Consider the following 22572-nt stretch of genomic DNA (forward strand, 5'->3'; position numbering starts at 1 on the left):
ATTGAAGAAAAATACTGTTTGCTTCAGCTCCACTATACATATTAGGCACACTGTTGACACAAGTTTCCCATCACATTTATTCAGAGTACACTAACAAGTAACCTAACACTTCGAAAGATGAAACATGTGTTGCATTCAAGTTGCACAGAAGTCCTAATTACTTAATTATGTGTACAAATTTATTTCATTTGTAATTTTATATTAATGCAAACCAGAAGCACAGCCTGCATCTTGACTGCTGGTTTTAGTTAGCCACAAGGTGGCAGAAATTTCAAAGTTAAAAAAAGAAATTCATTGCAGGCTATTCCCCGGGTTGGGTTTTGTTTAAACCTGCTATGGTTATAAAGGAGAAGGAAGATATGCTTATGTCCCCAGATTAAGAATTAAGAAAAAAAGACTTGTGTTTCTACCTGCAGTGGAAAAGCAAAATTAAACCTATAGCATAACACACAGTAACAACGTTGAAAGGGAAAGGATACACAACCACTGATTAAGAAAATGAAACTTATTTTTAAGTTTTAATATCTAGATGAAAATTCCTCAGTTACTGAAGATATATAAGCAAGCAAAATTGGCCACCTAAAAGTTAAAAAGCCCAAACAAACTATTTCAGTTATTCTGATTATGACCTGTTTGGAAGAAGCATTAAATTTTCTAATTAAGAAATCATTTCTTGAGGGAAAACCTCAGCAGCACAGAAACCAACAGGAGAAGCCACCACTGTTATGCAGGAGACAATTATGCAGGAGACAAACACGAAATAACCAACACTGTAAAAAGGACAAAGCTTTTTAAAAATAGATAAAATAATTAAGTGATAATTCTCATCCTCTGCCACTGGAAAAATCACTAATTTTCTGCCCTCCCCAGTCAAATAATTTTCCCTAAATTTTCAATTTTCTCATACAATCTCATACAAAGTATAGGAAAAGTTGACGACAAAATAGCAATCTAAGCACACAAGACTTGGCAGGGGCAAGGCAGAAAGGCTTTCTTAAAATATTATTGCTCACATTATCATTTTGTTGGTAGATTAATACGAAGCAAAGATGCATATAAAATTTGAAACAATGTGAACTCCAACATGCAAGTTAACCTACAGTAACAAATAAACAAGACACTTACTGTCTAGCCTGGTCCTTATTGCCGTACGTTACGTTTACGACTGCAGTCTCCGTGTCAGTGTTCACTGGAGAGAAAGAGGCAATGGAAAAGGGTAAATTCAGCGTGCACTCACTTCCCACAACAAATTTAGAAGCAGTCTGAGATTGGAGAGCATACCTTGCTCACAGTTCTCCACTGTTCCATACTGAGCTAACAAACTGTCCAGCACCTATCATGAGGGGAAAAAAAGAAAGACACGTTTCAATTTTAAAATACATTTTAATAAGTCTGTAATTACACCAAAAATTACAATCATTTTATCAGAACATGTAGTATTCAAGACAACTGCTGTGATGAGCTGTATTTTTTTATTTTTTAGTCATGGGACAAGTAAGCATGCGGTGCTTGTATTCTTTCCCAAGTTAGAAAATCCAGGCTTGAAACTTCATGAATGTGAAAGTGTAGACCACATCTCTGAGAAGTCACACTGCACCATGAGTCCTAACCTTCGAAGTTAAGCCTCCAAAACGTGTGTTCGCAGTGTGGAGTAAAACAGAGGCAAGAAGAATTTAAAAGGAACAAATCTAGAATAAAAGCATCCTCACAATTATTCAATCTAGCATCCTCACAATTATTCAAAAAAAATCACAGTTCATTTGTCCATTGGTAAAAAGATAAGGAGGAACAGGTAAAAACATAAGAATGGACAAAAAGTCTGAAAAAGCAGTTTCATCTGGCATAGTTAACTTAGTTCCAGTCATATGGAAAACGAAGAAGAAGCAAGAAGCACTTATAACTTGAGGAAAATCAGGGTATCAGAATATTCCAATAAAAACATCAAAATACCAACTGTTGTAACACCTCTAAAATCCAGGTGGTATACACTTCACTTTCTTCCCACTAAGAAATACTGTTGCAGAAAACAGTCGGCTACACCAGTAGCTAGCAGAGAACACAGGTATATCATTGTGCTCTGTTGCATCCTAATGTTTTGTGTCCATCATTAAAAGGTTGCTGAAAAAGTTTCCAATTTACATCAAGAAGTGAATAAGTCAACTTGCAATCTATTCCGTGGTAGAAGTGCCATTGCTCATTTCAGTTCGTCTCTTAAAACGAACTGTCATAGCAAAAGGGAGAAACCCCTTTTGGGAAAAGAAGGAAGAAAGGAAGCACGGGCAGAAGTAAGAGGCACGCAACACATCTGCACAGCTTGCCACTGCAGCCAGGTTCCACTTGCTGTAACCAGCATCTGAGCGTGCACAAAAGAACAGCCCCTAAAAACGTAAAGACTTGGAACCCACTTCCCTGTGAAATTAACTATTCAAAATGATAGTTTATTAACCTACTGTATACTTTTACTACAATATAAAAGACGCTTTTAAAATAAAATGAATGTGTATGCCCAAACTTAATGACAGCTTACATCAGTATAATTTCAAATCTTAATCTTCACCTCCTATTAAACCTGAAATTGCATGCAGACATTTCAAAGGTAATATTACAAACTAGGTATTTAAAAGGCAGCGCGCTACTTGCCAAGTCTGAGCAACGCATTACTACCTCTAAGTGCAGAATTTCCCCATCCTTATTGCAAAGGGTTCAGCAAGTTTTCTTGGCAACAGGTTTCATAGACAAGTTGCTAATTGTCCTCTCCTCCTACAGCTAGGCATTAGCCTAGTCTTTGCGATCCCCTAAAATAGTTTTTCTGCCACTCCTCAGATTCTACAATTGGAAGCTGCTTAAGAAAAAGTTTACTCTGAAATTCACTAAATATTAACTGAAACAGAGATGTTCCAGGGGATTAGAGTAAATCAAGAGTCTGGGGAAAACCCTTTCGAGGCCATTTAAGCATTCACTGAGGCAGGCTGGAGCTATGAGGTCTTGCAGCTCAGAGATTGTGCATCGGCAAAAGCCAGAAGAGTCACTGCAAGTGTGACCAGCAGAAAGCCTTCTACTGCAGATGGCCCAAAGGATACCCAAATGATAATTTTGCCTCAGCTGAGGTCAGCAGATGAGCAGGACCATAAGTGGTTTGAGTGTTTTAAAACAAGGAAAAGCAAAGCAAGTCCCTGGCTTGAAGACCCAGTTTGAGATGTTTATTCCAAACAGGATACTGAAGAGCCCATTAGTTGCAAAAAGCAAATTTTTGTCCCTACAGCATGTCAACACTAGTAATGCGTTACACAGCAGACTGTACTACAAGTATGAGCTAACATCTTTAGTTATTTATGACAAATTTTGATTACATTTGAACTCTACAGCCCACCCTGGCCCAAAGCTGCATCACTTCAAAAATCACATCATTTTCAACAATAGAGAAGACAATAGTGGAATAAAAATTAAACAGCATTTTATAAGCTATTTCCATATTAAACTTATGTTCTGAGCTAAGAATAAAACGTGATTTTTTCATTAAAAGGTAAAGCCACCTGCTTCACCAAGAAAGGGAACACTTTCAAAGCTGGAACTAAGTAACCTTCCCAAGATATTATGCTCTCTCAGAACTACTGCTTCCAGCATGTCTACTATCAGCTATCATAAACTTCTCAGCAAGCTAGACTTGCATCTACTCCAAGAAGCCTATGAACCAAAAGGCTCTTTTACTGCTAATACTGAAGAATAGCCCAGGACCGTGCATTCAACATCCCACTCCTCTCCATCACAAGTTTTCCACTTACACTACTCCTTAACCCTCCCCTCTGAGCTGCCTCAGACTGTGTCCATTCAGGTTCTAATCCAAGTGATTTTGAGTTCTCATTTTCTTAAAGGAGTTCCATCAAACCAGATTTGTGAGAAGTTTCCTCAAAAGACTGGAACTTCAGCAAGAACAGGACACTATCCCTGTTGGGTCAAGGAAACTTGCTCTTTGCAGCACGGTACTCATTATACGCTTACCTTTTCATCACCTTGCTCATGCAGCAAGGTTATAAGTGTGAGCAACACCACAGGGGCAGCCATTTAACCAGCCTGTATTTAAAATGTACTATTAAAAATATATATATATAAGCAGTGGTTGGGGCAGATGCATGTGTGCATCTATTTTCCAGTGAGCAGCGAGCTTTGTAGGAAGATGGATACTTTTAATAGAACCAGCTGATCCAGTTGGGAAAAGTTGTGTGTACCCAAAACCAGATCCTCTATTGTAACTCACTGTCAAAACACTGAACTCCACTCTTCCATGTGTTTCTTGCCTCACATGTATTTACTGCAACAGCCAGTTTCTATTCATATCCTTCCATTTTTTCATATTTCTCTTCATACTGTCTTTTTCTCTCCCCAAATTTTTCTCTCTAGCCCAAAGCCTCTAATTCTGCTGCAAAACAAACATGTTTTGTTTAAGCTGCTCTTCCGTAACACTCTTCGTGTACAGCCTTGTTGGGCAATCAGAACAAAATTCAAAGCCAAGTTGGTGGTGCAGCAGCAATTCTGATGAGCAGCTGAAAAGTTTATTTGTATAAACTTTTCATCTAAGCTAAAAAAAAGTCTTTCCTTTTCTTGAGCTCTTGTTCTAGCAGTTGTCTAAATTGGGTCTCCTGCTCTTGTTATAGCACAGATGTCTCTCTCACAAAAAGCCGCAGTCTTATGCTGTGGACTTTCATTCATCAGGCTCTAAAAGCCAGTTCTGACTTCATTATAAACAGCGTTACCCTACACCAAGCCCCACAAATCGCAACTGCTCTACAAGGGCTGCCTCGCAAGCAAACATTACCCTTCAGCAGTGCTGAGAGCTCAAAGCCCACATTGAAATATTCCAGTTTTCATGCAGATTTCACGAGTTTAGAAGTGGAGCCTTTGAAAAAGTCAGAACAGTCATTTTCTGCACTATTAGAGAACACTATTTTGTACATCTCTTCCTACTGGGACTGTATGATTCCTGCCCTACACCATAAAAAATTAGTCTCAAGGCATCCTGTTCATAACAACAGTTTCCCTCATTGTTTCTCACAAAAAATGCAGGTACTTGGGTGTTACTGTGCAACCTAAAATTGTTTTCTCCACTCAAAGTAAATGCTTTAGACCACCACCCTCATTTCCACAACTCCGAAAACATCGTTGGCTAATTTTAACTCCCGATCACAACTGAAATCACAAGCAGCAGAGGCTGCTTGAAACAGAGACAGGAGGATTAGGGTCATTCAGTAAAAGGCCACGTGGAAGCTTTTGGCTGCAAACACTTCGTGAGTGTTCCAGGTGATTTAACAAAAAAGGGGGGAGGGATTGGTAACAACATGAGGAAAGAAGTTGCTGGCACAAGTGGCTTCTCTTTTTAGAAAGGAGAGGCAAGGTGAAAGAAAAGGAAAGAGCCAGGTGAGGAAGGGGGGAGGCAATGCTGGTAGCACTCCAGATATCAAGCCTGTTCAAACCACTGATGCCATCTGTACACCTTACGTGCCCTGTTGGCATATCTAAGCCCACAAAAAAAAAAAAGGAATTTTAAATTCCATGAATGCAACACAACAGCCTGACGTAATCCCCACCAGACCCTCATGCACTTGAGGCACAACACCGGTGCGTGAAGCAAGACCTCGTCTCAGTAGAGGAACCAGCGCTCGCCCAGCCCCACAACTTACAGCAACAAAAGGTCTTCAGAGCGGCTTCCTTTCGGCTGAAATAATCTTTTCAGTGGTAAAACTTGCATCCCCACTAGGGGGCCCGGCCAGCATAGCTTACAAGGAAAATTAAACATGAAGCAGCACGTAATGAATCCCTGAGGAAGCAGTCATTTCTGCAAGGTGCAACCCAACAAGGCGGCACCACCTGTGTGGAAGCCATCACAGGCCCCAGAGCTGGTGCTAGGCCAGCCTGGGCACTGCCACAAGTCAGAGCACTAGCACAGCAGCTTTGCCTGTTTTTACCAAAAAGATGAGACCAGAGCAGCGTGGACACGAAGTATCCAATCCAACATGCGGTCTGCCGGGATAAAGTTGCTTCAAAATATTGTGAAGGCATTTGAATAGGCAAAGCCAGTTTGCTATGGCTCGGCACGTTGCAACATGTGGTGATGGTGTTTTTCATCTCGTAGGCCCTCCAATACCCAGTTTACTGTCTCATGAAACCATGACCATAATCTGGAAGAATCAGAAAAATAAGTCTGGAAGCTGCTGAAGTCATTGTTTGCACACACCAGAAAGGCAGCGCCTGAAAACAATAACTCTGGCTTATTTACCACATCCCATACAAACCCTGGAGTGAATTCTTCTCCTGGGAACTTACAGTTGTATCCAAATGTTCAAAACTATTAATAAGTTTACCCTATAATACAACTGTGTTTAGGTGGCATTACCAGGGTTTTAAGAATGTAAAACTGAACCACAGAGAACAAAACCAAAATTGTCAGAAGGAACTACTAATTGAGTGACCAATTTGGACACTGAGGGCTTGATTTTCCACAATGCTCAGCACTTCTGGGCATCCAAAGTGCAGCTTCAAAGCCACTTCAGCAGCAAGGAGAACACTGCACTTCTGCACGAGAGGCCAGAGGCTCTTCACATGAGACAAACCAAACACAGGCCGCACCACAAGCAACTCACCACAACTCCTGCTCCTGTTTGCCCAGCACCGGGTAGCTAAGCCTAGGTGTGGAATTCAGTTTTCTGTGGCAGCATTCAACTCCCTTAATCAAAGGGGTTTGTCTTCCTGAAAATCCTCAAGTTACCGCACACTTTATTGTAATTGCATGACAGAAGAGCCACCCTCCTACCCCAAGCCAACATCCCTCCCTACAGCGCTAAGAACAAGCACTAGGTCCCTATTTATCTCACTCATTACTGAACATCTGAAATGTTTCGTCTAAAACATGAAAAATGATTAAGAGGTGATGTGGGCTATTTCAACTTCAGTGTTTCAAATTAAACTATATATGTATGTATATATATATATACACACACACACACAACTCAAAATAGATCTCAGGTAGAGCATCACAGACAATCATGCCTGCAATGATTGTAACCAACTCCACACACCACATGTGTTTATAACTAATAATACTGTTAATAAACAGATAATACTGTTTAACCATTTAAATTTATACACATGCGTACATAAAAATCAAAAGATCAGAGAACAATGCTTTAAAAAAAGCTAGTATTCAGGAACAACATTTAAAGGACCTGCCTTAAATCTGCTAAGTCAAAAATTGCATAAAATATGGTTAGCATAACTTACAGATAGAAGAAGGTTAGCTTCCAAAGAAAAATTTACAAGGAATCCAACAAATGTAAGCAACAGGGTAAAATCATTACAGATGAATATCAGCACCAGAAACACCTTCCCTTTTTTTTTAAATATAAAAATTCACATAATTGAATACTGTCAGTGATTTTTTCTAAGGAAGCTCTGAAAACAGGAGAAATAGTGGAAGAAATTTTAGGGACACAACGCTGAAGACGGAAATTAGGCCAGGTACTGAATTTGGCAGGCTAAGGGTTCTGTGTGCTTTTGTGTTCCCACATTACACCCTGAGCTGGAAAGGGTTTCTAGTACATGCGATAGGGTGGGAAGATTAGTGTGCATTACAGTAAGGAGGTATGGAATGCCAAAAAATAAAAATAAAAAGAGAGGATCACAGTGTCGATGCTGATGAACGGTATTAAATGGTCTCCAAGGTTAAAAAAAGTGCATGAGAAATGTTTAGAGAAAGGCAAAAAACTTATTAGATGCATGGGTGGCCTCCTTCATAAAGAGATTAAAGAGAGCAGGATAATTCAGTTTGGAAAGGAACGAGAGGGAATATGATACAGGTATTATGAAATAACGAATCATGTAGAGATGGCCAAATTGGCAGCTTCTATTCACCCTTCATCTAAATTAAATGAAAACAAGTTTGAAAACAGAAATAACCATTTAAGCAATATTATCTGAATGCAATTAAGCGCTGCACAATATCTGCCACAATATTAATCTCCCCTGCCTTAAAACTGCAGGAGCAGCAGCGGATAACATCAGAGTTTACAAACCAGGTAAGCACTACCATGGACACCCGGTGCTCCCCACCCATCCCGACCGCTCAAGGAGCCAGGACACAGGCAGATGGCTCCTTGGGGCACAGAGATCCCAACTCCCTGCGGAGAGCGTCCCTGGGCAGCAGCAGCAGCACCAGCCCAGGCCCATCCTCCTCCTCCTCCTGCTCCTGCACCGAGGCAGATGGCTTCAGTGGCAATGCTCAGCACTGCTTCTACAGGCTCATTTGTAGCTTGACAAAGAACAAGGGGGTGGGGAAAAAAATTAGAACCCACTATGAAAGCATTACTAGCCAGTGAATATCTGTTGCCCAACTGTGATTAAATGATAGACTGCACAGAAGCATGGGAGCCAGCAAATTTTAAAAGCATGTTTCGAAAACAGACTGGAATAAAGTATGAGTTTTCTGCTTCATTCACAGCACTTTGTTTAATACAGCCAATGCTTCCCTGACAGGTTCAACACCTTGCCCCAGAGGCACCCAGCAGGGCTGTCAGAGCACCTGCTACAGCAGGGCAGGTTTCCATGTCCCATTCTGTGCATGAAGGAAGTGGGGGCATTTTCCCCTTCCCCCCTTCAACCTTTCATTCTTCCCAATTTTTTTGGCTCCGTATTATAATGGAAAGCGTGGTATTTTTAATGGGAAGGTGCATCAGGGAGAACTACATCTCCTATACACTTTACTCTTTTCTTGTGTGCACACATGTGAAAAAGGCACTTTTGAAAGCTATTTTCCTGGTGCTATTAAGAAGTCTTGAATGCCATTTCATTATCACTCTACAGGGCTGGTGCTAGTCTGATATTTTTAGTTTCAACATAATAGTTGATTCATTTAAAAAGAATTGCCTTCTGTAAAGTTGGAAACCCGCAACTATAACAGAAAGCTGTCGAAAAAATAAAAATCAATTTTTGAATCATCTTTTGAAACCAATCAACAATTACAAGTTCCAAGAAGTCTCCCAACAACACAGGGATAATTTCACAGAGAGGTCGCACCTGTGAAAAATATTTCTCCTGGTACAGCTGTGCTGATGCTCTGCAGTAACAGAGCCAGGTCAGCATTCGATACTAGGGAAGACTTCCCTGGGAAGTTTGTCCCATATTCTAACAGTAAGCATTTCCTCTAGAATCTGCTTATAGCCATCTAAAAAATGATAGAGGGAATCAGAGAAAAATCCTGTAAAATGGATTTAGTTCTCAGATTAGTGCAGATAAAAATAAAGTACGTTAGAACTCAGATGGAGATCACATCCAAGACATTCCCTCTATTGTACACAAGACTCGGGGTGACGAGTTTTCAGAAAAAAAGATAAGCCCTTAACAGCCACTTTATAAATACCTTAGCTCTCTTTATAACTTGGGAAAAAAACTATAAAAAGACTGAAGCATTTTACATGAGTTATATTTACAAGATCCACCCCCCACTTTTTTTCCAGTAGTCATCCATAAGATACATACCATGCCTCTGGCTTACCAGCAGTCCAAGTGAGAGCACTGCTGTGGTCCAGACAAACGTTTAAGAGGAGGTTTGGCCTCTGAGCAACTAGTCTCCAAAACATAAGGGACCACTGAAGGGAAGGACTGGTTATCCGCATTTTACAGGCACGGATTGCTGGATATTTTCACATAAAATTTTCCCATCAAGCTGTCAGTGCATGAAAGGTACTATAACCTACCTCACCTACATCATTATTTTGCTGGCATGGAAAACACCTATATCTTAGTGCAGGAGGGGGAACAGCCTGTAGTCTTGTCCCTGTTGTGGGTCTGGGCACTGAAAGAGGCACAGGAGGTCAGGTAGGTCTCAAACTGAAGCACAGGGTCAGACAAAAACACAAGCTATATCCACATTTCAGCAAGAAGAACAAGACCACCACCTTTAAGTGTTGGATTTACTTTGAGCCGCAGAATGAGATCAAAATAAAATTTATAGTAAACCTCTCTACAATACTAAAGAGATGAGAGCTTTGCAAACCACTAGTAAGTATTGTCAAAGCCTTCCAGCTGGGGAAACATGAACCTCGGAGCAAATGGGAATCACAGGATTTTTGAGCGTATAAAGTTTTATGGTAAAAAAAAAAAAGACAAACCACGGTCTAGCAGATAATAATTCAGATAATCTTAAAAACAAAATCTATGACTACCTGAATTTATTTATGAATATTTTTAAGATTATCTGAATGCATCTAAAATACTAAGAAGTTAATTACTTTAAAAAAAGTTATTCAGAAGACCACCAAGAGTTAAAAGGAGATGATTGGTAAATGTGTGTTTAACACAATTTCACAAGATTCACAAAATTTTGAAGTCTACCTTAAAGTATCCCTGCATTATGGTCAACTCATGCATTAATTTGAAAGGTTTGAGATCAAAAAAACACCAACTTTTGAATGCAATTAACTAACCTAGAGATTAAGATTGCAAGACATGCTCTACACTAATACCATCTGACCTATATATCTCCAAACAAAACAATTCAGTTTGAATACTGAGTGCTAGTTAACAGTTCACAGACTATAAATTACTTTTAAGTGTCAATTGCAAATGAGCAATCGAGTGACAAGTGAGATGACTGGGACAACTCAAGGAGAAGAGCCACAGCTAAACGAGTTGCCCATGTCTTGCATTAGCTGTGCTTCAGAAGCTATCTCTGCACCCATCTTGAATTCAGAGCCTCCTACAAAGAGCTATTTCCATTCATGGCCTCACAGGGTGTATTCAGTCATCAAAAAGCTCTCTAAATTTATTGCACAGCTTCGTTATTAGTATAATTAGGATGTTTTCTAGAAAACAAGACCATAGCAAACGTGAAGGAGGCAAGCTTACACCGCTCTGCATTAATTAATACTCGATGGTTGCACAGACTGGAAAACTGAAATCCCTCACAGAGGCTGGAAATCATAGAGGAAAGAGGGACTACAAACCAACAAGGGTGCGAGATGGTTCTGTTTTTTTTATTGTTTTCTAATTTAAAGGGAATTGATTGCTTGCCTGGAAGGTAATTAAATCGCTACAGCTACTCAGGTCTACATAGGAAGAGCCAAAGGAATCAAGCACAAGGTCTTCTCTGTTCCTGTTGGCTCCGTTGGCCCCAGGGGAAAAGTTTAGACATAAGCCTCAGCCTTACATTTTATAGCCAAGTATTCATTTGAACTAGATCAGCTCTGCCCAGCTCTTCCAGTTTTACCAGGTAAAAAAGCCATTAGAGCTGTCCTTTGGAAAAGTCACTTTTATGCAAACATTGAAGCAGTTTGGTAGCACAAGGTGCGAGACTGACACGCTTTGCTTTAACCTATCATCATTCCCAGAAAGCTGGGCACCCAATTTCTGTGCGACTTCCCTTATGCTCTGACATGGACACTGCAAATATTCAGATAAAAGGCTCTGGTCCTGTTTCACTGCTACTCTGCTGTAAGTAGCTCTGCAGCCTATCCTCCACTAGAAGTCCCCCAACTCTACATCAATATTCCCTTGAACTGGAATCAAAAAAGTCTACAGTAGCAACAAATGAAGAGCAAAGGTGAACAGTACTGAAGGGCACCAAGAAGTTGCATGCCATCTACCAGTTTTACATTTACTATGGAATAAATTACCTCCTCTTGTCAAAACAACTCGTCCTCCTTAAAATGCTTACAATTTAAATTTTTGACATTTAAGAAGCCAGCACTGTTTAAAATAAGGAAGTGGGAGTGTAAATCCCCAGTACATGCCTGTTTGAATGTACACTTCATTCTGATTTTTTACTGATTCATAGTGAAATCCTCAGCCCAGCAGAAGGGGAACTAGATTTTAAGGCAGAAAAGAGCACTTCAGTGCTTTGCTATTGACATGAGAAGAAAGAGGAGGCGGTGTAAGAGGAACTAAGAAATCTTGGTCATTTGCCTACTGAATATTTAGGAAGCCACAGCTCTGAAATCCCTGTTCATGGCATCAGGATAAGAATGAAATACATGATGTTCAGAGTTTAACATAGCAAGTAGTAGTAGAGGGCTGCTGGAGCAGTGGAGAAATTGATTTCAAGCCGTTAGCCGTGCACACCTCTTACATTAAACAGCAGCTACGCATAACAAAATCGAGAGGCAGCCCCTGCCTCAAAGAGCTTACAAAGCACAGCCAACATGTGCAACCACCAAATGGGGAAGTATTAGAGAAAAAAATGGGAACATTCACAAGGTCTTCTGGTTCAAGTTCAAGGTTGTCCTCAGCCAGCCTGGGCTGCAACTGAAGCCTGGATCACTTTACTGCCTGGCTGTAGAAGTGAGAAACGAGCAGCCCAAGCACCGAAGAAAGTCCAGCCCAGCTGCGAAGTCACAGCAGCCCAGCTGCTACCAGGACTCCTGGGGTTGGGAGCACACAGGAGGGACCTCACTGAGAACCAGGTCTGCGCTGGGTAGGAGAGGATAGTGGCAGAGGGACCACCTGCTGTGGAAGTACCAAGTACCAGAGGTGCTTCCAAAGTGTGAGGGGCAACATAGAAGGAAGCCATCCAACAGCATTTGGAGACGAGTTGCACCGCACCCCAAGCAGAATGGAGATGGGGATCCCAGCTCAGCACCTGGCCAGTGAACCTGCAAGAGCAGCTTCTGGGGGTAAGTAACATAGGGAGAAAGGGAGGGGGAAGAAAAAGGAGGCAAGCAGCAGCAGAAGCATCACCAATTAATTTACATTCTCTCCTTATCACATATTGCTACAAACCCCTTCACCTCCTCCCCAACAGTCCTCAGTTTCGGAGCAATAGAAACAGCTCAGAAGCAACCGCATACCAAAAGCCTTAAGGCTGAAAAAAACAAGACAAAGCACTGATGACATGATTTTCACTACCCAGGTACTCAAATGGAGGAAAAAAAAATCAGAAGCATGACAGACGAGACCCTCTAACAAAGTGTAACAGAGCTACACTCTGTAGAGATGCTCCAAGATGCTCTTTAGACAAGAGCTGACTGAATAAAGATGGGCCTGCTGCACATGTTGTGCATGAAGACAGGTTCTTAAATTATGAATAATGGACACAAGATGCAAACAGCACAGCATCCCAGAGGAGATGAGAAATATTTAAAATGCCAAGAAAACAAACAAGAAAACCCAAAACACCCTCTTCCCCTGTGAAGCTAGAAACAAACTTCACAATAAGCAGCCAGAATTTGTCAGTAGCTCTAAAGAAAATAGAGATGGTGAACATGAGTAAGTGTTTGTGCCAGCCCAGCTCCTCGAAGCACCAGCAACAGCACATTTCAGCAGACTTGCTGCTCCTAAAGGCAGGAGGAGGTAAGTTGAGGACACCCCGCTTTTGGCTTGTTTTTTTAAACACTTTGTAAAGAGCCATAGTGTTCTGGAGACCTTTTACCAACATTTTTAAAGGCCTTTGACCAACGGATTTGAGAAGCCCAGGCTAGAAGGCTGCCATATTGCTCCCTCCAGGGCATCACAACACACGCCAGCCACCTCTGCCCAGCAGCAGGGGTGACAGCCCCAGAAGCCATCTCAGTAACCTGAATGCCCTTTGCTAGAGCTCAAACCCCAAACACTCTGTACTGCCCCAAAATACACGCAAGCATTTGGCTGCTCTTCCGTGTAGCAACTGTAAAATTACTTTTCCTTCTGCTTGTTTGAGAGCACGCTTATCTGTCAAGCTAGCATAAATAGTAAGCTCGGCCATAGCAGAGAAGCCTCGTACGGGATGGGGTAACATGGCAGCGTGTGCTGCAGCAGCCTGTGGAAAGCAATACCCCGACGAGGTCTGGCAGCAGATCAAGGGCAGTCGCTTCAGTTGCTTTTAAGATTATGTAGCTCGGAGAAATTATTTTGGTAAGGTTCGGCCTTCTCAAAACCTCTCTATGGACCGTGGCCTTTGCCGGTCCCTTATTGTCGAGCTCCTACCCAGTGCACAACATGGTGCTGTAGCCGTGCCGGCTGTGTGCTGGCTACCACGCCAGCAGCTCCATGGTGGTGCATGCTGCCGAACCAATGAGACCTGCCCAGAACAGGAGGAATGCCTCCCTTTCCAGCCTCCTCTTTAATTTTAGCGTGCAGGCAGCCCGGCTGCCAGGGCAGGCCGTGCCAGGCCGCTGTTTGGTTTGTAAACAGACACCCCGGGCTCATCTCCGCCACAGGCCCCGCGGTCTCCGCCTTGCTCCCAACTGGCACACGGGAGGACTGCTGCACGTAGCGTTATCTGAAACAGCGAGCTTTCACAAGGAAGCAGATGATGGTTATGATGCATATTTTTCATATACGTGTGTTTGTTTTTCTTTCCCCGGTGACTATATTAGCTTTTCCTAGAAGTGGGGGGAAAAGTTCTGTCATGTTCCAGCCTGGGCTTGGTGAGGTTTGAGAACAAAAGCGCAGTTAAGGCAGACACTTTGCCTGTACACACTACAACACGTGCAGGGTGTGTCCTTTTTGTATTAAATAAAGGCTCTTATGCTTTCCAATTCGATAAAGGAATCCCTCCAGGGTTAACGCTCGAAAAGTGCAAACAGTGACAGGGAAACCTATCGCTTTCATTCCTTATTTTGACTCCAAACAAATACAACACTGAGCTTCTTTTAACCTGAATTGGTGGTAGCCGTCACAGAGCAGCTCCTGAAGTGCACACCAGGCATTGTCGCAGCTAAAATTAACTTTTAAGTTGAGTTTGGTCCCCTTTTTTTTTTTGAGCAGCCATTTGGATATGCAGTTTTTGATATCCAAGTACAGCAAATTGGAATTTTCTGAGGTAAAACATTCAGCAAGGGGTCCTTTTATATTAATTTCTGGGTGCCCATAGACAAAGATTTCTCTTTCAGTTTGTTTCTTACCCCTTGCAGAAGAATCAGGGGGAGAACAGGACACACAAAACCAAAATGACAACAACCTAGCTCTAAGCTGGGGAGAAGCCCAGCCTCTGGGCTTCTGGTGGGCCAGGCTGCTCCACTGCAACCAGCATGCCCCAAACACACCTCAATACTACTTGCAGTACCTTTTCTTTCCCCTAGCACCACCATCTTTTTCCTTCTGTTAATTTTGCCTAAAACCTAAAGACAAACCTTTTTCCTCGATATATTTACAAGAACACAGGATAGTATTTGGATCTCAGTGATACTCATGTGAAATTGTTCCTCACTCTTTTAGCTGCATCAAAACTACCATTAAAAGTTTCAGTTATTGTGGTACTTTAATACCTTCAGAAAAGAAATGACAAAATAATAACTCAAGAGATCTATCCAAATTCTGGAAGAAGGAAGCCTGATTTATCTGCACTTTGGCTATATCCGTATCTGTATGTTGCATATATTATCAGTCCTTAATTTTTTAAAAAAAGCCAAACGAGTGCTACAACTTCCTCTCATCTGCTTCTTGTTAAGGTACAGGTACCAGTATCTTCGGCTGGATTTTCATCACAAGAGAAATGCTAAAGCAGGCTTTAACAAGAACAATATGTAGATAGCAGTATGCTCACCTCGAGCTGCACTGTGTGAGAATGAAAACAAGAATACTTCACAAGTACAAATATAGTTGTCACGTTAACCACGTTAATACCTTCTCCTGGAAGCTTCTCACAGAAACATTCAAACTGGTTTCAGTAGTTGACAGACTACTGTCCAGCCTGAGGATTATTTAAAAAAAATACTCACAAAGAAGGTCCTGCCTCCTGTTTCTCTCCACACTCTTGCATTTTTCACTACAGCTGCTATAGATGGGGACTGCAGCTGCTTGCACTTGAATACATACAGCTGACTGCTACATTTTTTAATATTTAGATACTTTTATTTTACATATATTTGTGTGTACATGGGCACACAACATATTATACATATTCATTCATATCCCACCCACATGCAGGATAGCAGGGCTACAGCATGGAAGAGCAATCTGGCATGAGTATGGAAGTTGCATCACAAGTGAAAATATAGGCTGTGGGATGCATGCAGAGCACACACTTCTTAAAGAATTAGTGAGAGCATAAGATGAATAATATGCTCATCTCACTTACATGATTGGCTCACTTAAAAGGTGTCATCTCACACAACATTCCATATGTACTATCAGACTTTACGGATTTAGCATCCTATCATAGGCTTAAACTATTTGATAAATACAGCTCAAGCTGGCCTCTTAATGATATCCAGAATGAAAACACTCCTCAGCCAAAGTGGAAAAAACATGACCAGAACTTGCATCAGCAGTCGAGAGCAAGTCAACCAGCAAAGTTTTGCAACACCACCTCACAGTTCAAGACAGTTTTAAGGCAGAGACTGCTTTGTCCCCTCATTTTCTACACCATCACTAACTACCAGATAGAAACACGAAGAACAACTAATTTGGAAATAGAAGCATGCTATCCTCATACAACAAGGCTTCATATTCATCTTATGCTTTCTACAGAGACAAACTCCATACTTTGAAACCATCCACAGGTGTTCCCTTAACCTAATAAGGAGACACCTGCAGTAGGTTTCTTCCAACTTTGAGGAGGACAATGGCAATAAGGACACACTCAACATTGCATGCGAAGAGCATCGATAAATTCAGGTGCTTTTGATGCCTTTGTGTCCACTGAAGTCCAGTCAAGCTAACCACCAGTGTTCATATCAGACAGATCGCAGTTGCAAGACAAGGTCTAGAACTTGTCCCAGGACAGCAACAGCAATATGATTTTAGAAGCAGTGTTGGTCTGATGAACCAAAGCCTTGACTAAAATCGGTTTTGGCCTTTGGTGTTCATGACCCAAATTCTCAAAACAGGCATCTGTATAAGACATCACCACCACCAGAGCCATAAAATATCTCCACAAGTCATTTAACCTAGCAGAAGGTACAATCACACCTACAACCCAGTAACTAAGATAGAGTATCTTCAGAGGTAGAGATGTAAATATCTACATATGGATGACTTTTAGACAGACTCAGAAATACGCTTTATATATCACTTCAGATTTCCTTATTGAAGCCCTTTACCACTTCACTTGTCTACAGCAGATACTAAGACGTTTCAATACTAAAACGTTTCATGTGCTCAAAGCCATCCATCTTCACAATGGACGGTCAAAAGATAATGACCCCAAGTCCTTGGAGGTCTTGATTTGGTTGGGTTTTTACTCCCCCTTGCTAAGATACCCAAAAAGCAGTCCATGTGCTTCTTACAATGGCACAAAGATCAAACCAAGGTCTCCAGAGAGACTCTGCTAAAGAGACTAAGGTGACAGGACTAGATGAGAAGAGGATGTTTGTCTCAGAGGAGGTGGCAGTGCAAAAAGAAGGGAATGACCTAGAGCCACTTCCCTCAGCACTGGCAAAATACCATCTGCTAGAACTCTTGTCTCTACAAATATAATTTGAGGCATCAGTAACTGGTTTAGAGAAAGCCTATATCCATCAAATCCTTGAATAAATTTCACTTTAAAATCACCCAACATACTTCAGAAAGTGAATGTTCAGACTCTGCACTTCATCATTCTGTATTGCTTTAGAAACAGGACTAAGGCACTTGTAAGCTCTTTAGTTTCATTCCCAGTTTGAGCCAAGTATAAAGTGCATGTTATGCAGCATTAAGAGACAAACTGAGGTATAAAGCAAATATGATTTGTTAAAACATTTTGTCTATATGCTCACATAGATATCATCCATCTATTACCCAGTTCACATACTGGGGGAGCAGACTTACATGAATGCAGACAGCTGTGTAAACACACTTGCAGTTAAAATACAAAACATGTAAGGAAAGAAAGCAACACTGCAAGAAGTTTTGCATTTTCCTTCTGTTTAGCTTCACAAAAATCTGTTTCTCTGCTGTGCTCATAAATGGAGTTGAAAAGCATCTTAAAAGTAGTATCAGGGAGGCACGCAGTGGTGTGAGGAAAGAGTGAAAAAAGCTCCAGATCTGGTGAATACTACAGAGAGCTTATTGCAGCTGTAAATAGTAAAGAATAATGAAGGTTTGGCTGTGTGTTTTTTCTTTTCAAGTTTTTTGTATTTACATTACGTTTTGCCATTGATTTTTTTAAAGCCCATTAATATGGCAATGGAAATAAACTGTAAAAAGCTTCGCACATGGAATGCGGTAGAACAGCAAGTGACAACACAAGAACACCAAAGCCACTTGCGCAAATGCCACAAAGCAACAGAAGACAACCTCAGTTTGTAGCAGAGATGCAATAGGGACTACAATATCCCCATATGCTTGAGTTTGATTGGCTTTTAAAAAAATGAAACTTACGGGAAAAATCTGAAATTCCAGCTTTAAAGCTCCAAAAAGCTTAAACTGCAATTTATGAGCCCATCACCTCCCAGGCAGCGCTGTGAGCACACTGGGCAGGAAGCTCGCTGTGTTTGTACTTCATTTGTTACACCACGAGGAAAGAGCAGACATTGGTCACTACAAACCATTCAATTGAACACTCATTTTCTAACCATTAGGGAGAGGATAAATGGTTCAAGTTCTGGAGTTCCCAACTGCAAGCCCAACTAGAACCATAATTACTAGATTCCAACTGGTAAATTGTGCATGGAGAGGATGAAATATTATGTTTTCTCATCTCAAATACAATCACCTCTTCACACTGGCCAACAACAACAAAAACTGAATAAATGCTCCATTGTGTATACTTCTAGACTACCACATGCAAGCATAAATTGTGCTGTAACAGTGGTTACAAACCACCAAACTATCAGATCAAAAAGAGGCATAATTTTCCAACTTGGATGTCACAAGTTAAATTCCTTAATCCAGAACAAGTCAGCAAAAGAGCTCAGCACCCCTGCCCTTTTTGGCAGAAGGAGCAAGTATTCCAGGCCTTCAAAAGTGAGTCCAATCTAACTCTTTTGACTGGAGAAAAAAGCCCCCACAAATACATTGTATTTGTTTCGACTGCCCAACAAGAATTGCATCTGGGTAACTTTTAAATAGATGGGCAACTACAGGAATGCTGCTCGCACACAGCTCTGAGTCTGATACCCAACATGCGACCGTAAATCCGGGAACGAAGCAGACCACATGAGGATACAGCCATCGGTGTGACAACTGCGAAACATCATTGTTGCGGCGTGCAATGCTCTGCCCTCATTAAAAACACCAGCACAAAGCCACGCATGTGAAGCACACGCCTGTTCACAGCAATAACCTCCAAAGCAAAGCGAGGAAGACCACAGGGCCGGCATCAGGAGGCAGCAGTTGAGCCAGGTGCAGCTGGGAGAGGTGTCGCAAAGAGGAGCTCGTGCCCGTGCCCCGCTGCAGCCAGCGGTGCCAGGAAGGCTGCGCTCCCAACACGGCATCGGACCTTGCTGCTTCCCACGGGGATGTCCTGGGAGCGGTGGCTGTGGCAGGCAGGTATTTCCATGCACCACGAGTCACCTTCTCTTTTCTTTGTCCCAGCCATGCGCAGCTTCTGCAGCTAGCTCAAAATGCCATGCCAGGGACACGCGTCTCTCTCATACAATAGGATTTTCAGAGTTATTCATGATTTAGAAATGCACAGATTAATTTGGGCTGCTTTACATCCCAGTCTGGCTTTTAATGCTGTGTAACTTGCTCTTTATATTGGCTCAAGCTGAGAAGGAAACTAAGCGCAGCTTGCAAACCCTGCAGTTGTACTTCTAAAGCAATGGAGAATGATGAAGTGCAGGCTCTAACCATTCATCTTTGCAAGGATTAAAGTGAAATTCACTCAAGAATTCAATGGATACAGGTGTCTGAGAATCCCATGCAAAGCTAAAGGTTGATGCAAGGCCAGATACAGTGCACACAGTTAATTTGTTTGCAAGGGCAATCGGTTTGGAATAAGCCAAATTAGGTTTGCAAAGACAAGACTTTTCCCAGCACTGATCCTGGAATGGCTTTTTCCCTCATGAGCAACACCTCTTCCCAGCCAGGTCCCTCCAGGTCTTTCCCAGGAGCCCTGCATGCTGCCATGTGCCACTACTCAAAGACACGCAAACTGCTCTGAAAGCATCTGCAGCATGGCAGCAAGAGCCCTCTATAGCCTTCAAAAGGGGGCCTCCAAGAAACAACCGAGAGACCTGCAGTCATGTCATTACAGAGGAGAAACCTGAGGGACGAGCTGGGTCTTCAGATGCACCTGAGATGGTGGAAAGAAGCTTCTCCGGGGCTGGAAGGCAGCAGGGGTAAATGCAGAGTGCTCGCACAGCTCCTTGCCTGGCATCAGCCCACCACACATCACAGGGACCCTCGTCCCCTCCCAGCCCCACGCACCCAGCTCCCTGTATTTCCATCTCTGGAAGCACAACAGGCTCAGACTCAAATGCAAGCATCGTACTCTAAATCTTCAGTTCTGCTCTGAGGGCTCTTTTCCTGCACCATCATGCAAAACACCAGTCGGTGACACCGCAAACCGCATGGGGCAGAAGCATAAGTTTTGAGGAATGTATTTGAGAGCGACCTTCACACGGTGCACATCACACTGGGTAAAAAAAGGAGGCAGTGTGAAATGCTTTCATTGGCTTAACTGATTTGGATTTTTTTTTTTTTAAAGAAAGGTGTGACGGAAGCACAGTCAAAACCAGACAGCTTTGGCTACTACAACCGATTAGCCTGCCCACCACGTCACAACCACATCTGAAGTGCTTTCAGTAATAGTGACGATAACCAGTGCGAAGGGCAACAACAGTGACTTCACGAGCCGAGTAGCAGCACTTAAAATGCTCACAAAAACAGCAACACCATCCAGGAAGAGCTCCGATGCTTTAAAAAGGCTCAAAACCCCCTCTTGTTCTCTCCCACTGAGATTATAAAAAGTTACTGAGCATTATGAACAGACATGCCACGTACTTCGCTTTGGTCATGCAGTAAAGAAATAAATCGGGAGTTCCACGTACTGGCGTTGAATGCATAAAAATAACCAAGACGTCCGAGTATTTCAGATTATCTACTCGCTTTCAGGAAGAAAACGTGACCATTCATATGATTGCTTAAGCAGCGAAGCATCTTTTTTAGACAAATAAGAAGCCAGCGAGCCTGTAGCGATGTCAAGCAGCCCTATTTTTAGAAGCATGTGTCAAGGGCACATGCCTAGAAAGCGCTTTCACTGCTTCAGCAGTTTACAGGAAAAACGAGGTAGACGAGCACATGCGTATGTACGGACAGATGAGCCCGAGTCCCGTGTGGGAATAATCACATGGGGCCGCTTCGGTCCTTCCAGGTGACTCCCGGGAGCAGCGCCAGCCTGACACGGCCCCAGCGCTACTCGGGTGACACGGGACGGGAGCAGGCGCGTGGCGCTCGGTCCCTGAGCGGCACGGGAGGGCTGGGGCAGCACAGGCTGAAAGCAAACAGACTAAATTACGTTCTTTCACGTGAAAATTGAATATTATGGGTAGGCAGCAGGGTGTCTGCAGAAAAAAAGTGAATCACTATAAAAAGCTTCACATTCCCAGTTGTTTTCTATTTTAGGTTCCACCTATGATAATTTTCCAAACTGTTCAGTAGCTCTAGCATCAGCTGTTCAGAAAAGCCCAGCAAATATTTCATCTGTGCGTGTGTGGATGGACGTCTGCAGAGTGGCTTAAAGGAGGCAAGAAGGCTGATCATCTTGGCTCATCCTGGATCTTTCTAATACTGTTCAATGCCTCCAAACCTAGACCACAGCGCCTAATACTGCAGTGTATTTGTACGTAACACTGTAATACATTGTCTGGAAGGTCTTGTTTGTTAATAAAAAACAGTTACCAAGCAAAAAAAAAGTTTCACCACTACATATATGCTTAACCTGCTACTTTCAAGTAGTATCTGTACACCTGCAGCCACTGCTAATCAGAGTCCTGGGAAAGTTCCCTCCATTTTTCCATTATCATCAAGTCTCCCTTGTTTGAAATATAATTTGAATAGTTTTAAGCCTTTTTTTTTTTTTTTTTTTTTTTAAGTGAGCAACACTAAGACTGCCTTTAAATATGCTTTAGCTAGTAAGTTAAGCAATGAAGAAGCCAACAAGGACTGATTAATAGATGACAAAACAGCTCCGGTGAGAAGGGACCTCTAGAGAACATTTGGTCCAGGCTCTCACAGAAGAGGCTGCCTAGATGAGATTATCTAGCACCCTGCCTGGTCACATCTTGAAATGCACAAGGCTACTAGGAAAGTATGAAAAACTGGATATAAATGCATTCTTCCTCCATCCCGCTGGCACGGTGGTGCCAGATGAGCCCTCCTTAGGCTATCCACAAGCACTTAAACAAACGCTTTGGCCGAGAACCAAGGTGGGATAGCCAAATGCTCACTGGTCAGATCAGAAATCTGGCAAAGGAGGATGTGCCATATGTAAATGAACCGAAAGACTATAAAGCACTAAGCCACCTGAAACATGGTGATGCACGCAGCAGTAAAAACAAATTAAGAATCGAATAAGACAAAAGTGCAAGCTAGAAAAACAGCATTCTACCTAAGGGTATTAAAGGGCTTCTCTGCCCAAAAGCTAGTGTGCTATTACGAGTTACGTGGGTGCCTGTTCCACCAAGAAACCTTACAGTTTAGTACAGGGCTTACAGCAACCTCAGTGTGTTTGCAAGGAACAGGAAC

The 22572-nt window shown here is 42.2% G+C and overlaps 1 protein-coding gene and 1 long non-coding RNA gene across 3 annotated transcripts in view; one reads left to right on the plus strand and one right to left on the minus strand.

Annotated features, from left to right (window-relative positions):
• IGF2BP3 (insulin like growth factor 2 mRNA binding protein 3) overlaps positions 1 to 22572 on the minus strand; it is a 110715-nt gene that overhangs the window by 43311 nt on the left and 44832 nt on the right. For both annotated transcript variants that reach the window (XM_080582671.1, XM_080582672.1), the window contains 2 exons: positions 1282 to 1333; positions 1126 to 1189 (listed from right to left, as the gene is read on the minus strand). In XM_080582671.1, coding sequence (XP_080438797.1) covers positions 1126 to 1189; positions 1282 to 1333 — 116 coding nt within the window. The remainder of the gene's footprint in view (positions 1 to 1125; positions 1190 to 1281; positions 1334 to 22572) is intronic.
• Positions 1347 to 21949, plus strand: LOC308190881. Its single transcript, XR_013947551.1, has 2 exons — positions 1347 to 12656; positions 12893 to 21949. It is a non-coding gene; the product is annotated as an uncharacterized lncRNA (long non-coding RNA).

This window comes from Anser brachyrhynchus (genome assembly GCF_964034855.1).
Source record: "Anser brachyrhynchus genome assembly, chromosome: 2".
Classification (NCBI taxonomy): domain Eukaryota; kingdom Metazoa; phylum Chordata; class Aves; order Anseriformes; family Anatidae; genus Anser; species Anser brachyrhynchus.